This window comes from Oncorhynchus kisutch, linkage group LG30 (genome assembly GCF_002021735.2).
Source record: "Oncorhynchus kisutch isolate 150728-3 linkage group LG30, Okis_V2, whole genome shotgun sequence".
NCBI lineage: Eukaryota > Metazoa > Chordata > Actinopteri > Salmoniformes > Salmonidae > Oncorhynchus > Oncorhynchus kisutch.
In genome coordinates, this window is record NC_034203.2 from 31,645,837 (window position 1) to 31,663,987 (window position 18,151).

At 40.7% G+C, this 18,151-nt stretch overlaps 1 protein-coding gene across 2 annotated transcripts in view; it reads right to left on the bottom strand.

Annotated features, from left to right (window-relative positions):
* Positions 1-1,127: 1,127 nt before the first annotated feature.
* The window catches only part of LOC109874801 (complement C3), a 66,753-nt gene continuing 49,729 nt past the window's right edge, over positions 1,128-18,151 (bottom strand). The window contains exons 20-40 of one of the 2 annotated variants that reach the window (XM_020466801.2): positions 17,255-17,461; positions 17,089-17,149; positions 16,205-16,285; positions 11,898-12,101; positions 11,440-11,518; positions 10,889-11,045; positions 10,579-10,671; positions 10,053-10,215; positions 8,635-8,792; positions 8,312-8,485; positions 8,146-8,205; positions 7,897-7,981; positions 7,688-7,745; positions 7,250-7,337; positions 7,010-7,099; positions 6,372-6,483; positions 5,486-5,575; positions 4,797-4,877; positions 2,199-2,285; positions 1,942-2,083; positions 1,128-1,837 (exon numbers count right to left, since the gene is read on the bottom strand). In XM_020466801.2, the coding sequence (XP_020322390.1) occupies positions 1,732-1,837; positions 1,942-2,083; positions 2,199-2,285; positions 4,797-4,877; positions 5,486-5,575; positions 6,372-6,483; positions 7,010-7,099; positions 7,250-7,337; positions 7,688-7,745; positions 7,897-7,981; positions 8,146-8,205; positions 8,312-8,485; positions 8,635-8,792; positions 10,053-10,215; positions 10,579-10,671; positions 10,889-11,045; positions 11,440-11,518; positions 11,898-12,101; positions 16,205-16,285; positions 17,089-17,149; positions 17,255-17,461 (2,376 nt within the window). In that variant the 3' untranslated portion in view covers positions 1,128-1,731. The remainder of the gene's footprint in view (positions 1,838-1,941; positions 2,084-2,198; positions 2,286-4,796; positions 4,878-5,485; positions 5,576-6,371; positions 6,484-7,009; positions 7,100-7,249; positions 7,338-7,687; positions 7,746-7,896; positions 7,982-8,145; positions 8,206-8,311; positions 8,486-8,634; positions 8,793-10,052; positions 10,216-10,578; positions 10,672-10,888; positions 11,046-11,439; positions 11,519-11,897; positions 12,102-16,204; positions 16,286-17,088; positions 17,150-17,254; positions 17,462-18,151) is intronic. The other variant, XM_031810646.1, reaches the window with a different exon arrangement.

Consider the following 18,151-nt stretch of genomic DNA (forward strand, 5'->3'; position numbering starts at 1 on the left):
CCGCTCATCTCCTGTTAATTCCGGAACCTCCTTTGAGGATTTACTACCCATTGTTAGTAAACCTTGCAGTTACTATGCTTATGCTCACAATCTAGGTGTATGTATTTCTTTGTATGTGCTGTTTACCGTTATCCAATTACTATAGTTGTGTATCTTTTTAACCTATGTGTATGTGATGTTTGATGTGTGTTTCTCCTTTCTGGAAACTTTATCTATAGAGTTGACTGTCGATCGGACATTAGGTCTCACCTGTACAACTATCTGTTGTGTCATAGGACTTTTAATGTTAATATCTCGTATCTCACTCTGCTATATTAGGCTTCCCTCTCCTCCTTTTTTGGACTTTATTTTAGTATTGAATAGGTTAAGTTATCCTGTTCGCATAGAATTACCTTCCTTTCTCACCAAGCCTAGTTTATATCCACACCTGTTTTAATATATCTATCACTACTTTTCATAGTCTCAGACTACTTCCCATATACAGATAGACTATTTAGGTATTGGGACTTTATTTAGGTATGTCTTTTGAATTGGGTGTATGGCCAATTAACCACAAGTTCTCCTATTTGTACAAAACGACCGCCCTATCTAACAACACTTATTTAATATCGCTTCCTTCCGTTATTTCTATTTGTGGTAGTGCACGTTACCTCAGGTCTTTTCGGACCTGCCTTCCTTACTATCGATTTTGGTTAAACTACAAAGTAGAAACCTAGTGAATCTGTTTAGAATAATTAAGCACCCATTATTGATTAATTCTAAGCCGTTTAGCACATCAAATCACAGATACATTAAATCACTCCCCCCAAATTCGTAAATAAAGATTTACTGACCTGTCTTATAGACTGGGAAAAAGCAATGTAGGTTGGATCCCGTCACCGTCTCTGCCGACCTGTAATGGAACCCCAATGTCAGGGGATAGGTCTTTAATTTACGGGTCAATGACCCGCCCGTGCGCGGTATTTCGGCGTGGTACCTTTGGACAGCAGGGACAGGTATTGGGTTCCGGCTCTCGAAGGACCAATTGTAATGAGAATTTTGTTCTCAATGTTCATAAACTGAACTTCAATTAACATACTCTGTCTGTTGCTAAGAATTTGTCAGGTTCTTATTAAAATGAAACAGTCTACCATAGTCAGCAGGTTTATTTACGAGAGCTCTGCCTATCATTTCCTGTACATTGGTCTATATACCTCACAGTTCGTCATAAATGTCCCTCCTCCTCTCAGAAACAATGACAATATAGTTCATAAGTCTTCTCCTACTCATACATTGTCTGCCACCTGTTATACAATCTACTATAAGCCCAAGATCTCTCCCCTCCCTGGGTGGGGAAAGAATGTCCTGTAAGGAACACAGTAGTACAACTTGTCTGTCGATAGCTCCTCTTATCATTTGTTTCACACTTGCACCCTGCTTACATACTAAAAAGGACACAAAAAGTCCTAGTTCTAATTCTGACTAGAACTACACACATCAGATTTAGATTTATGATTCTAATAAATGTCATACAAGCATACAGTGACAGCGTAGAATTCTGTTAGTTATTGTTCTACGTTAAATGTATACATCATTTAGTCATTATTCATAAAATTCATAGCATATTTCAGTTTAATTTTCATTTATTTTGCAATATAGGATAAACATCATGTCTCAAAGTTAGTTAATTTAACTGTGTGGGTCATCTACATGCACAGATGTGGGATGAACCAGCAAACTGGACCACTGTGTTCAAGTGCTGCAGCCAGACGTCTCAAGCTTATTCAGGAAAGTCGCCTGTTCTCCCCCAGATTCAAATTCTTCCAGCCATGTGTTTCCCGACAGGACATAAGAATAACTTAAAAACAACAGAAATGGTTTAATCAAACAAATCATTAATTAAAAATGAACTGTGGCATGTAATGTAAGAAACAAATCAAACAGATTAATTATGATCCTAACCTGCCATCATCACCCAGTATTATGTCTTTTGGGTTGCCTATGAATAAATACAATTTATCCTTCTTCAAACCAAGAGACGTCTGGCACATGCGGTGGGCATAGAAATCTCTCTCCGTTTTAACATCCACTTTTAAATCATTCCCTGTAAGACAGCATAAGCAATATCCATTACATGATTCCTCTATCACTCTCTCTTTACTTTTTTATTCTCTCGAGGCAACACAAATAATGATTTTGGGAAAAACGGTAGTATTTACCAAGTTTATAGGCCTTTTGAATCTCCACTTTATATTTGATCAGGGTGTTCTCATCCTCTTGTATATGTTTTACTTGAATGTTGTAAACTGCAGACGGAAAACAGAGTGAAAATAAGTGGGTTTACCAAAATATTTTTTGGTAAACATACATCTGTGGATATCCCTATTCTATTGTAGGTATAGTCATGGCCGCGTGGGAAGTGTTCATGATTCTTTATTAACCAAAACCCTTGAACTAAATAACAAAGTGGAAAATCCCGAAACAATTCTGTAAGGTGCAATAAACTACACAGAAAACAACTACCCACCAAACACAGGTGGGAAAAAGGCTGCCTAAGTATGATTCCCAATCAGAGACAACGATAGACAGCTGCCTCTAACTGGGAACCATACTTGGCCAAAAACAAAGAAATAGAAAACATAGAAATAATGAAACTAGAATGCCCACCCTAGTCACACCCTGGCCTAACCAAAATAGAGAATAAAAGCCTCTCTATGGCCTGGGCATGACACTCCCTGTGCTGCTGATGGATATTTAGGTCCACTCATACAAGACTAGTAAAGACCTAGAGCACTACTTCTGTATAAAATATATATATATATATATATATATATATATATATATATATATATATATATACACAGTGGTGCAAAAACCTATTTAGTCAGCCACCAATTGTGCAAGTTCTCCCACTTAAAAAGATGAGAGAGGCCTGTAATTTTCATCATAGGTACACTTCAACTATGACAGACAAAATGAGGAGAAAAAAAAATCAAGAAAATCACATTGTAGGATTTTTTATGAATTTATTTGCAAATTATGGTGGAAAATAAGTATTTGGTCAAAAACAAAAGTTTATCTCAATACTTTGTTATATACCCTTTGTTGGCAATGACAGAGGTCAAATGTTTTCTGTAAGTTTTCACAAGGTTTTCACACACTGTTGCTGGTATTTTGGCCCATTCCTCCATGCAGATCTCCTCTAGAGCAGTGATGTTTTGGGGCTGTTGCTGGGCAACACAGACTTTCAACTCCCTCCAAAGATTTTCTATGGGGTTGAGATCTGGAGACTGGCTAGGCCACTCCAGGACCTTGAAATGCTTCTTACGAAGCCACTCCTTCATTGCAGTGTGTTTGGGATCATTGTCATGCTGAAAGACCCAGCCACGTTTCATCTTCAATGCCCTTGCTGATGGAAGGAGGCTTTCACTCAAAATCTCACGATACATTGCCCCATTCATTCTTTCCTTTACACGGATCAGTCGTCCTGGTCCCTTTGCAGAAAAACAGCCCCAAAGCATGATGTTTCCACCCCCATGCTTCACAGTAGGTATGGTGTTCTTTGGATGCAACTCAGCATCCTTTGTCCTCCAAACACGATGAGTTGAGTTTTTACCCAACATTTATATTTTGGTTTCATCTGACCATATGACATTCTCCCAATCTTCTTCCACCCTGGGGCAGCAGGGTAGCCTAGTGGTTAGAGCATTGGACTAGTAACTGGAAGGTTGCAAGTTCAAATCCCGAGCTGACAAGGTACAAATCTGTCGTTAAATCTGTGGGTTAACTGCCCCTGAACAACCAGTTAACCCACTGTTCCTAGGCCGTCATTGAAAATAAGAATTTGTTCTTAACTGACTTGCCTAGTTAAATAAAGGTTAAATTTAAAAAAAAAATCTGGATCATTCAAATGCTCTCTAGCAAATTTCAGACGGGCCTGGACATGTACTGGCTTAAGCAGGGGGACACGTCTGGCACTGCAGGATTTGAATCCCTGGTGGCGTAGTGTGTTACTTTGGTCCCAGCTCTCTGCAGGTCATTCACTAGGTCCCCCCGTGTGGTTCTGGGATTTTTGCTCACCGTTCTTGTGATCATTTTGACCCCACGGGGTGAGATCTTGCGTGGAGCCCCAGATCGAGGCAGATTATCAGTGGTCTTGTATGTCTTCCATTTCCTAATAATTGCTCCCACAGTTGATTTCTTCAAACCAAGCTGCTTACCTATTGCAGATTCAGTCTTCCCAGCCTGGTGCAGGTCTACAATTTTGTTTCTGGTGTCCTTTGACAGCTCTTTGGTCTTGGCCATAGTAGAGTTTGGAGTGTGACTGTTTGAGGTTGTGGACAGGTGTCTTTTATACTGATAACAAGTTCAAACAGGTGCCATTAATACAGGTAATGAGTGGAGGACAGAGGAGCCTCTTAAAGAAGAAGTTACAGGTCTGTGAGAGCCAGAAATCTTGCTTGTTTGTAGGTGACCAAATACTTATTTTCCACCATAATTTGCAAATAAATTCATAAAAAATCCTACAATGTGATTTTCTGGATTTTTTTCTCTCATTTTGTTAGTCATAGTTGAAGTGCACCTATGATGAAAATTACAGGCCTCTCATCTTTTTAAGTGGGAAAACTTGCACAATTGGTGGCTGACTAAATACTTTTTTGCCCCACTGTATATATTATTGTTTTTCTTCGTATAAATGATTCTGATTGATCAGGGAGTGCTGCAGCACCCTCAGCATTTCTACTTCCCACGACTATGGTTGTAGTATGTGTCAGAAGGGTTTATTGGAAGTCAGAGAAATGTGAGTGCTGTTTTACCAGGGTTAGTCCCAACGCAGGCTTCCTCTTCACGAACAGAAGCTGTAAACAACTGAGCCTTCTTCACGGATGGACAATATTCTGTCAGATAAAATTAAGGTTGGAAACAATCTTGGGGCGACAAAACAATAGAGTTTCCCAATGCTTATGAGAACAGGCAAGCAGGCAACATAAAAGTCAAGCTTAGGCAGAGATGCTAAACATGAAGTGAAAACATAGTACATGTGCATACTACAAAAGCAAAATAATCACCACCGTGGAATTTATGAAACTATAAAAATAATGAATGGCTGCAAAAATTTGTTAGTAGTAATGATTTGGGCTCCCGAGTGGCGCAGCAGTCTAAGGCACTACATCTCAGTGCTAGAGGCGTCACAACAGACCCTGGTTCAATTCCAGGCTGTATTACAACCGGCCATGATTGGGAGTCCCATAGGGCAGCACACAATTGGCCCAGCATCATCTGGTTTAGGATTTGGCCGGGGTAGGCCGTCATTGTAAATAAGAATTTGTTCTTAACTGACTTGCCTACTTAAATAAAGGTTAAATAAAAAAAATGTAAACAATTATGTTGCTAATTTAATTTTGTACAGTTGTATAGCTAAACAATGGCCTCTCAATAGTTATCTTACAGTAGATCCCTGAAATATCCACCAATATACATTGGTGGTATGAAATAAGCATCTTACTGTCAATGCACGCACATCCATTCTTGCTGCAGATAATGTCCTCGTCTGTGCTACTCTTAAAGGGGCTGTAGAATCTGGTGCAGCTTTTTTCTGAAACACAGAGGAATATCATTCCATCAATATTGTTCGGGTTCCATATCTGTTGCTGGGCTGTACAACACATTTTCCAAAAAGTAGTAGCATTAGTCACGTCAACACAGAAATAAACAAATGGCACATTGGATTCCTAATTTAAAAAATAGGTGGTGCTTGAGGAATTTTCTTACCGAGGAGACAAAGTTAAATAAATGACTAAAATATGGAATAAGTGAAAGCGTTTTATTGACGTTACAATATGTAACTTTTTTGGGCGACCCAACCAAATTTGTTTTTTACACCAGCTTAAACAGTTGAAAAAACAATATTTTTGGTTATGGAAAATATATTTCACAGAGGTTTAGATGGTACAATGATACTTCCATACTTCCATATTTTGTCACATAAACAGAAATTAGGCAAACTATTAGAATTTTAGCAACCAGGGAATGGCAGAGCGATTTCTGCACAGTGCACCTTTAATAATTGTACAGTCAAAATTTTACATCCGACTCAAATGTTGACACGATGTTGTAAATAAAGATTTTTTACATAAATTCCAGGGGATTCAAAAGTCCTCTATCAGTGCGGTGGAAAGTAGCCGCACATGCCAGGTTTTTGACTGGTGGGGCGGGCACACAGTCCACTTAGTGTTTTCATTTTTTTTTAAATGGGAATATAAAGATACATAAGTGGTTGGACACAAGAACTTCAAATAGAAATTGATAGAATTTTTTTAAACAGTTGTGTTGAACTTCCAAATCAATGGTGGGCCGAACCAAGGACAACCCGTACATTGAAAGGATCTTACCTGATTGGTAATAGGAATACACCCTAATTGAAGAAGGCTGTAGAAGGCGCACAGTAAATTCTTGATACAGAGTCACTGGTACGCAGTAATCAGAATTAGGACTAGGAGATAGCTGAAGAGAATGGAAAAAAAGGCATACACTCACTGTACAAAACATTAAGAACACCTTCCTAATATTGTCTCAAGGCTTAAAAATCCTTCTTTAACCTGTCTCCTCCCCTTCATCTACACTGATTGAAGTGGATTTAACAAGTGACCAATAAGGGATCATAGCTTTCACCTGGATTCACCTGGTCAGGCTGTCATGGAAAGAGCAGGTGTTCATAATGTTTTGTACACTCAGTGTATAGGCTATGGTTATGACACAAAGTTTTCGACTGATCAGTTCACAAGGTCAGGAAAAACTTGTCTTACCTTAGGGCCCAGTGCTTTTCCTGGTCAAGTAACCTGTACCTTCCAATTTGCAAGCCACTACATCACATTTTTACATCCATAATTCTCTATGGTGCTTTCTTAGTTGTTATAGTTCTAACGCAGGTTGTTTAAAAATAAGGAATAGTTTGTTTTTTTATCTGACTTAGAATGCCCCTTACTCTCTACCTTTGCCAGTGTTCTCAATAGGTTTCAAAATTACTTACATCGTATATGTGAATAATGAGAGATCCTTTATCAGAAAGCTCCTTGTCCAGTTGGTAGAAGTGAATCAACTTGTCCCTGCGAGACATCAACTACAAACACAGAAAAATATGGAATGTTCTGTAGCTCAGAGTTCCATGATCAATTTGTGAAGGAGTATATCCTTTTATTGTGTATAGTGTAGATACTAAACATGAAAATGATACTTTCTACATACTGTTACTTTGTTTTGATGACTGTACCTCATTAAGACTTTTATAGTCAGGCACAAAACCTGAAGGAAGAGATACATCCAGAATGGCCATCTTGTTGGAGGTCCCTTCAAGAGGCCTACATTTAGAGAGAGAGATACATATTTAATATGTTAATTCAGATCTTCCACACCACTAACACTACTGTAAATACATTTACATATAGTACTTCGATACCCATCAGTCACTTCCAAAACTTCTACCACAATACATACTGTAAGCATATGCACAAGGGAACAACAAGGGAAATTCTGAGATCCTCAAATATGTGTGTTCTCAATCTATATGTTGTATATAGCTGCAGATAAATGTGTAATTATGTAGTTTTCCTCTCTACTGTCTGCTCTCCACTGTCTGCTAACATAACAGGATCATATCATCCACATGTACATGCACGTACAGTATACTGTAACTTCCCTTAGTTCTCACCTAACACATATGGTCAGTTTGTAGACACCGACAACACCGTCTGGAGCCTGTGCTTCATCTGCAACAAACAGAGCAGTTACATCCAAAGTGTACTGGCAAAAAAAATGGTTGTAATTAAAATATGGTGTGATCAAATAACAGTGATAACATAAAGACACTTGGACAAAAGGGGTTGAGTAAAGCTATTATTCAGAAAAACAGGAACATACTAATCTTTTCTATTGAATGGCTCATGTTAAATCCTTTGCAAACTGACTGCTCTTTCACAAGCATGGCGTAGTATGTTGTCAGGACCTGAAAAGAGCACAATGATGACAGTATCAGAATTCTTACAGTATGTCATAGATATCATTTTATCATGAGTATGGGAAGAATATTCAAACACATCGAGTATACTACATTAACTGAAATATTTATTGTGCACAAATATCCAAATACAGCTGGAATGATCCACACACCTTTAATTTTGCTCTCCCTGACCCCTTTGCTTCGAAAGTGAAATCTGCCAGCTGTGGTATCTGCAGTAATCAAGTGCATATAAAATAAAGCCACTAGAATGCAAAAGCCACTACACCATATTTGCCTGTGCTGTTCAAATTGGTTTGCTAGTCCAATGTAACTCACCCTTTCAGATCGTGACATAAACCTGGATCTCTGGTCTAAATTCCATTCGATAGAGCTGCTTTGGTCCGTGCGGGCAGGGCTGTTGACAGACAGGCTTACTCTTATGTCATTACCCGGTGGGGCAGGCTTCTGTTTTTGGAACAGAGAAAGGGCCTGGAAAACCACTATGGTGCACTGGAGAGAGAAACACGAAGCAAGTAGAGGGGATAGAAGGGAGTGGGGTGGGGATGAGGGGGAGGGAGACAAGAGCGTAAACCATTGAAATGACAGACTGTGTTTACTTCCATGATTAGTACCAATTTCTGTCAATATTGTGTTGTTACCTGTGTGTTCCCAAATTGGCCATTTGCTTGACTCTTGGCCACCAGCCAGTCACTCACAGCCTCTGATCTTTTAAGCTCACCCAGTGTTACGAGTGCTGAAAGTGCATACCCTGTTGCCTCCACCCCTTTATCATCATTTCCACCCCAATGAGTGCCCTCTGAGGAAAGATGGAAAGAGACAGGTACAGGGTGAAAGTCTGATAGGTACAGAAAAATTACTAACAGAGAGAGATTTAATATCAAAGAAATAAGAATTTGATGTTTAAGGATCCCCATTATTGGGCTCCTGAGTGGCGTAGTGGTCTAAGGCACTGCATCTCAGTGCTAGAGGTGTCACCACAGACACCCTGGTTCAAATCCAGGCTGTATCACAACCGGCCGTGATTGGGAGTCCCATAGGGAGGTGCACAATTGGCCCAGCGTTGTCCGGGTTTGGCCATCATTGTAAATAAGAATTTGTTCTTAACTGACTTGCCTAGGTAAATAAAGGTTAAATAAAAAATAAATAGCTGACGCCAATGGCGACAGCTAGTCTTACCGGGGTCAGACACATAACAGACAAGACTAAAGGACATTACAGACAAGACTAATAAGACTAACAGACAAGACTAATAAGATTAAAAGGCATTACAGACAAGACTAAAAAGACTAACAGGCATTACTAATAAGACTAACAGGCATTACAGACAAGACAAATAAGACTAACAGGCATTACAGACAAGACTAATAAGACTAACAGGCATTTCAGACAAGACGAATAAGACTAATATTCCTAATATTGAGCTGCACCCTGTTTGACCCTCAGAACAGTTTCAATTCAACGTGGCGTGGACGAAAGCATTCCACAGTGATGCGGGCCCATGTTGACTCCAATGCTTCCCACAGTTGTGTCAAGTTGGCTGAATGTACTTTGGGTGATGGACCATTCTTGATACACACAGGAAACTGTTGAGCCTGAAAAATCCAGCAGCGTTGCAATTCTAGACACTCAAACCGTATGCGTGGCACCCACTACCACACCCTGTTCAGGGGCACTTAAATCTTTTGTCATGGTCATTCACTCTCTGAATGGCTCACACACACAATCCATGTCTTAATTGCCTCAAGGCTTACAAATCCTTCTTTAACCTTCATCTACACTGATTGAAATGGATTTAACAAGTGACATCAATAAGGGATCATAGCATTCACCTGGTCAGTCTATGTTATGGAATTATTATTATTATTTATTTTTTACCTTTATTTAACTAGGCAAGTCTGTTAAGAACAAATTCTTATTTACAATGTCGGCCTACACATGTATTCCTAATGTTTTGTAGACTCAGTGTATTTGAGAGAACACAGTAAAATGGCTTTAAGAGATAACTGGGGGAAACAATGGATGAAAGAAACACTAACATTAGCACTGAAAATATTACCTGTGCTTGTTCGATCTAATTCTTTTAAAATTTTCTCTTTCCATTCAGGTTTTTTAGTCAGTGCCAGGGCATAGGAAGATATGGCTACAGAGTAGGGACTGGATTGAGCAGGAAGTGCATTAAATATGTAATCTGAGGCTTTCTTCATGGCTCCATCTAGGTCCTATGAGAAACACACACACACAGAAGAAGAATGACACCGTAATGAGACTAATCATTAATAGCTAATAATTTGTTAATAGTTTGACCTCTTAAATCTGTAACAATAACCGGAATTCCATATTCATCGCAGAATAGAGGTCCACATTACTGAGCAGCACACTAGTCTTCACTGACGCTACCGTATACCCAACTATTACAGCTTAGCACCAATTGTCCACTGCAGAAAAAAAACGGATCAAATTTTTCATCAGACCATCACACAGACTTACAAATGTAGTGATCAATACTAATTTTCACTAAGTCAAAAGTAGGCTACTCAAACCATCAACAATGCATCCCCTTAAAGTTATTTATCCTAGTTTACCGTGTATATATCCTTACAGATCCCGAGGGTCTCTTGCATGGCTATCAGAACAAAAGCAGTTGTTGCCACATCTCCTTCCGTATGTATCCCACCCTGAGTGGAGATGGAAGAACAGATTTTAGTCAAGGAAATTATTGCTTTGAACATAGTACAATATTAGTGCTAAAACTTGTGCTTACATAACCTGAAACATACAAAAGTCTACAGGACAAATAGTACATTTGAAAGGGATTTACCAAACATGTTTGCTTGACATGATTTTATATTTATAATAGTGGACAAAAAGTATAAATGAGATAAACAACTTTACTGTGAGCTTCCAACTATTGATTGGAGCGTCTTCTTGAAAAATTCCTGCAGAGTTCTGTTTTTTTACAAGGAACTCCAAAGGTTTGCACACTCTAATATCCTCCACGTCCCCAAACATATACACCATTGCAAACACCTTGGCAGTGTAAGCTGTCACCCTGGGGACCAAGACACAGTATTGTCTATTCTGGAGCCTGACGAGTCATATCATACAGTAAGTCTGATGTAAGCAGTCCTGTGTGGCTCAGTTTGTAAGAGCTTACATTTGAGAACTAAATTGTATTGTATTAACATTCTTAAAATAACAGAAAAACTTGAAAATCATGTCGTTTTAAAATGTGATTATCCATAGGGTTGATTTTCATAAGTTTAGGAATCAGAACGCTGATGTGTGGCTCTCTGTTTCACAAGAGAAGGCTGATGTGTTTAACAATTGTAACTAACCACCATAATGCAGGTATAGCAATCTACAATCATACACAACCATTCATGCAACTGCATACACCAATGACAATTGAGGCCCAGTGAGACGAAACTGATAAATTCACTTACCATGTGCTTGGGATTCTAAAATTGTTATATGGAGGATACGTGTCATCAGAGTTTTTGTAACTAAGGTGTCTTTGATAGCCTATGGAAATCAACAACATGAGAGAGTGGGGGCGATATTTGGAGAAAGAGAGGAAGAGAAAAGGACGTTTGATTATATGTGATAGAATTAAAAGTGCCTTAATAATAACAAAATAATAATAGAGAATCATAATGCGTACCAGTATGTAATAAGCTATTCATTTATCTGAATGTTGATAATGCGATCTGTGTACTCAATTGATGTCTGTTCTGCGTTCGATTGGTTATACCTAGGAATTCGTATAGGGGAGCACAGGGATTCCCAGCTCACTCATTACAAGCAAATATCCATGGGATCTATATCCTCCTTTCAGGGGTGTAACATGTACACATGTCCACCAAAGAAAGCAGGTGATGCCTCTATGGTACAGTATATTCACCTAGCTTTACATATTTAAGCGCCTCAGCTCTCTTCTCCACTCCCACCTCCTCCCAGGCATTGGCGTGGTCCAGGTAGTGTGTGGCGATGATGGGGGAAGTCATTGAAACCAGGTTCTGCTCTACACAGCCACCCGGCATCTTAATGAGTTTACTCAGCACTGCGCCACCAATGGAGTTGATTACTGTATCTGCCAGGGAGTCCCCTAATCCAAGACAACATTTTAAACTTGTGTTTTCTTGTTTTAGAAAGGCAAATTCCAAATGCTGTAATCTATTTGACACCGTTCATGCTAGCTACAAAATTGTAGTGATCGGGTTTACCCGATATATGCAGCCTATACCGGATGATGCTTATTAGCCCACATGTACATTATTTTGTCATATATACACTGGGCCTGGTAGAACCAGAATGATCGCTGCGGTCACAATGGCGCCGGAGGGGAGGGCTGCCGTCTTATCGGCTCTCAACCAAGCATGCTATTTTTTTTTTTTCCCCTGTTGTTCTAAACTTGTTTTTTACATAATGTTGCTGCTACCGTCTCTTATAACCAAAAAGAGCTTCTGGACATCCGAACTGCGATTGCTCACCTCAAACTGGACAAAGATTGATTTGATTTGGAAGTTATTCTTCAACAAGTCGGATGAGAGGATATACTACTACAGACACCCGACCAGGTCCAGATCCCTGTGATTCGCTGGAGAAGGAAACAGATTTCATGGAAAAAGATCCGGGTGCCTTGTGAGGATCAGGTGACGAGTGGCTAATCTGCCCTTGCCTTCCATTCTGCTAGCTAATGTTCAATCGCTGGAAAATAAATGGGACGAGCTGAAAGCACGTATATACTCCAAACGGGACATTAAAAACTGTAACATCTTGTGTTTCACCGAGTCGTGGCTGAACAACGACGTTAAGAACATACAACTGGCGGGTTATATACTCCATCGGCAGGACAGAACAGCAGCCTCTGGTAAGACAAGGCGCGGGGGGCCTATGCATATATGTAAACAACAGCTGGTGCACGATATCTAAGGTTTCACTTGCCTGAGGTAGTGTGGTCTACTGCTTATCATATACCTAGAGTTTATCCACATTTTTCGTAGCTGTCTACATACCACCACAGACCGATGCTGGCACTAAAACCACGCTCAATGAGCTGTATACTGCCATAAGCAAACAGGAAAACGCTCCTAGTGGCCGGGGACTTTAATGCAGGGAAACTTAAATCAGTTTGAATTAATTTCTATCAGCATGTTAAATGTGCAACCAGAGGGAGAAAAAAATTCTAGACCACATTTACTCCACACACAAATTACAAGCAAAAAATTAAAGCAGGAAGCACCAGTGACTCGGTCAAAGAAGCAGATGCTAAACTACAGGACTGTTTTGCTAGCACAGACTGGAAAATGTTCCAGGATTCTTCCGATGGCATTGAAGAGTACACCACATCAGTCACTGGCTTTATTAATAAGTGCATTAGGACGTTGTCCCCCCAGTGACTGTACGTACATACCCCAACCAGAAGCCATGGATTACAGGCAACATTCATACTGAGCTAAAGGGAAGAGCTGCTGCTTTCAAGGAGAGGGACTCTAACCCGGAAGCTTATAAGAAATCCTGCATTGCCCTCCGGCGAACCATTAAACAGGCAAAGCGTCAATACAGGAGTAAGATCGAACCGTACTACACCGGCTCCGACGCTTCTCGGATGTGGCAGGGCTTGCAAACTATTACAGACTACAAAGGGAAGCACAACCGAGAGCTGCACAGTGACACAAGCCTACCAGTAGAGCTAAATAACTTCTATGCTCGCTTCGAGGCAAGTAACACTGAAACATGCATGAGAGCCGCAGCTGTTCCGGATGACTGCGTGATCACGCTCTCCGCAGCCGATGTGAGTAAGACTTTCAAACAGGTCAACATTCACAAGGCCCCAGGGCCAGACGGATTACCAGGATGTGTACTCCGAGCATGCGTTGACCAACTGGCAAGTATCTTCACTGACATTTTCAACCTCTCCCTGTCCGAGTCTGTAATACCAACATGTTTCAAGCAGACCACCATAGTCCCTGTGCCCAAGAACACTAAGGTAGCCTGCCGACTCATAGCACTCATGTCTGTAACCATGAAATGCTTTGAAAGGCTGGTAATGGCTCACATCAACACCATTATCCCAGAAACCTTAGACCCACTCCAATTTGCATACCGCACCAACAGATCCACAGATGATGCAATCTCTATTGCACTCCACACTGCCCTTTCACACCTGGACAAATGGAACACCTATGTGAGAATGCTATTCATTGACTATAGCTCAGCGTTCAACACCATAGTGCCCTCAAAGCTCATCACTAAGCCAAGGACCCTGGGACTAAACACTTCCCTCTGCAACTGGATCCTGGACTTCCTGACGGGCCGCCCCCAGGTGGTAAGAGTAGGTAACATCACATCCGCCATGCTGATCCTCAACACGGGGTCCCCTCAGGGGTGCGTGCTCAGCCCCCTCCTGTACTCCCTGTTCACTCATGATTGCACGGCCAGGCATGACTCCAACACCATCATTAAGTTTGCTGATGACAACAGTGGTATGCCTGATCATCGACAACGATGAGACAGCCTATAGGGAGGAGGTCAGAGACCTGAACATGTGGTGCAAGGACAACAACCTCTACCTCAACGTGATCAAGACAAAGGAGATGATTGTGGCCTACAGGAAAAGGAGGACCGAGCACGCCCCCATTCTCATCGACGGGGCTGTAGTGGAGCAGATTGAGAGCTTCAAGTTCCTTGGCACCCACATCGACAAACGAACATGGTCCAAGCACACCAAGACAGTCGTTAAGAGGGCACAACAAAACCTATTCCCCCTCAGGAGACTGAAAAGATTTGGCATGGGTTGCATGGGTGGCATTTTCCAGTTGCACCATCGAGAGCATCCTGACGGGTTGCATCACTGCCTGGTATGGCAAATGCTCGGCCTCCGACCGCAAGGCACTACAGAGGGTAGTGAGCACAGCCCAGTACATCACCGGGGCCAGGCTTGCTTCCTGCCATCCAGGACCTGTAATCCAGGCGGTGTCAGAGGAAGGCCCTAAGAATTGTCAAAGTTTCCAGCCACCTTAATCAGACTGTTCTCTCTGCTACCGCATGGCAAGCGGTACCTGAACAGCTAATCAAATGGCTACCCAGACTATTTTCATAGGCCCCCCTCCCCTCCCGGAACGCTGCTACTACTCTCTGTTATTATCTATGCATAACAAGCTTGCTGTCCCCAGTCCACCTGGCCGTGCTGCTGCTCCAGTTTCAACTGTTCTGCCTGTGATTATTATTATTTGACCATGCTGGTCATTTATGAACATCTTGGCCATGTTCTGTTACAATCTCCACCCCCGCACAGCCAGAAGAGGACTGGCCACCCCACATAGCCTGGTTCTTCTCTAGGTTTCTTCCTAGGTTTTGGCCTTTCTAGGGAGTTTTTCCTAGCCACCGTGCTTCTACACCTGCATTTCTTGCTGTTTGGGGTTTTAGGCTGGGTTTCTGTACAGCACTTTGAGATATCAGCTGATGTACGAAGGGCTATATAAATACATTTGATTTGATAGTCTCTTTAATAACTCTACCTACATGTACATATCATCTCAATTACCTCGACACCTGTGCCCCCGCACATTGACTATGACTCTGTACCCCCTGTAGCCCTGCTATTGTTATTTACTGCTGCTCTTTAATTATTTGTTACTCTTATCTCTTACTTTTTGTTGTTGTTGGAATTTTCTTAAAACTGCATTGTTGGTTAAGGGCTTCTAAGTAAGCATTTCACTGTAAGGTCTACTACACCTGTTGTATTAGGCGCATGTGACAAATAAAATTGGATTGGATTTCACCACTCCATTTCTCTTCACATATCAGTCTGGCCTACTTCTGTTTTGAGCCAACGTCTGTAATGAGGGGCATTATTCAAAACAAACTTGTCTGCAATTGGATCACCATCAACCAATCAGAGGACGGCCGAATTCAAAGCACAGTGTTTGGCCACGTGGCATTTTGTCATAAACCCACCCATTGCTTCTGAGAGGATGGTGATTTGATCAGTCATTTGCTAACTTATTCCAAATAGTCTACCCAAGGCTAGACTGATACATGAAGTGAAACAGAATGGTAAACTCAGCGATGAGGCTGGTTCCACCAGGCTACACACTGACAGCAAAACATCAAAAACCATTGGATTGTTTCATTAATGTTTTCTTTTAAATATATAGTAGTCACAACATACTTATTTTAATAAGCTATCTTTTAGGTTGAGGATACCTTCTATAGTGATGTAAGTACTTGACATTGTGTCTGGAAGCTTGTTCTTCAGGTTAATGTCAACTTTTCCTGTCTGCTTCCCTGTTTCATTTGAGAGGGAACAACACAAAAATAACCAATTATATGTTCACACCTACATAATATCAACCAATGTTGTTGATATCATAGATTTAGGCCTCTGTGTAATCTCAGGAGGACATTCTGGCACATTCTCGACAATGGCCTTAATACATTTGAAAGGAGTGGTTCAGGATTTTATAACTTGTAATCCATAGTTCAGTTTTCTTTAAACGGCCACTTCAAACTTGAGTTAAATTTAGTCACCACAAGCTAACAATCAATGGATGTGATGAAGGCATTTGAGCATGTTTTTTTTCTCAGAACAAATCGCCTGAAATCAACTCAAATCAACTCCATATTTGGTTTGATCTTACTTACAGGTGATATGGCCATTTTAATGTAAAAACATACATTAGCCATACTTCCATTGATTGTTAGTTTGTAGTGGCTGAAGTTAGCTGAATTTTGTAGTGGCTGTTTAAAGTAAGCCGAACCATGGATTACAGTTTCTCTCGCCCATACAATACTTTCAAGGTGAGGAACCATCTAACATCAAGTTGTAAAGTTCTGTTTAAAGTAAACCGAACCATGGATTACAGTTTCTCTCGCCCATACAATACTTTCAAGGTGAGGAACCATCTAACATCAAGTTGTAAAGTTCTGTTTAAAGTAAACCGAACCATGGATTACAGTTTCTCTCGCCCATACAATACTTTCAAGGTGAGGAACCATCTAACATCAAGTTGTAAAGTTCTGAACCACTCCTTTAAGCCATGTTATTTTTTAAGATCTAATGGAGGGTAAACAGCTGTTTTGGTCCAAACCGTTCATAAAATCTGGTTGCAACAACCTTTCCTCTAGTTCGGTCATCTCCACTCCTTCTGGCTATGATATGAGCAGAAACGGGGAGAGAGAGAAACATTTTAAAGAAACATTTTATGTGTCCTCAACTAAACTGTGAGCATCACGAGCAGGTGCAGGCAGCCTCACCACAACAAGAAGTTGTTTCTCTATGCCATCTCTATAATACTCGCTCCGGGCCGTTACAGTGATTTGGTGTTTGCCTGGTTTCATGGGAATGACAGTGACGTACAGGACTTTCTGTGACTTTTTGTCCACATGAATTATTTCCCTGTAGGATCCTCTGTAATTCGTTGCTATGCACAGATCCTCACTGGCCTTTAACAAAACTGTGACCTACAAATAGAGATGAGAAGTTATTTAAGTTGTGTCTAAATCAGGGGAGAATGTCCCCTCTCATTGAAGCCACGAAAGTTCAACGCCGACTGCGGGCTGCAGGCCTTGTTTGCAGTAAATAGGATCCCCCATTATAGTGAATGGAAAAATGACAATCTGTGTAAAAATACAAATTGAAGACAATAACGGTACCAATAATGGCTTCTAATACACCAGATGTTTGTCCTTGAACGGATTGTTTTTAAATCACATACAGAAGTTATAAGGATCATTCAGTTGATAATGGCATTCTGCATTACCCCAGTCGGCCTTCAACTTGAGTTACTCAATGAGAGGAGGCAGCACTGAGATGCCCTGCAACATCACTTCCTGGACTAGGTCAAACTGCGTATGTTATGTCACCATCTTAACCTTAACTGAATTCATTTGGCTTCAATGCGCTATTGAGTCTTCACATAGGAATGAATGGTGTCACGTGATCGATGGCTTTGTCCATTCATATATATACACACTGCTCCAAAAAATAAAAGGAACACTTAAACAACACAATGTAACTCCAAGTCAATCACACTTCTGTGAAATCAAACTGTCCACTCAGGAAGCAACACTGAGTGACAATAAATTTCACATGCTGTTGTGCAAATGGAATAGACAACAGGTGGAAATTATAGGCAATTAGCAAGACACCCC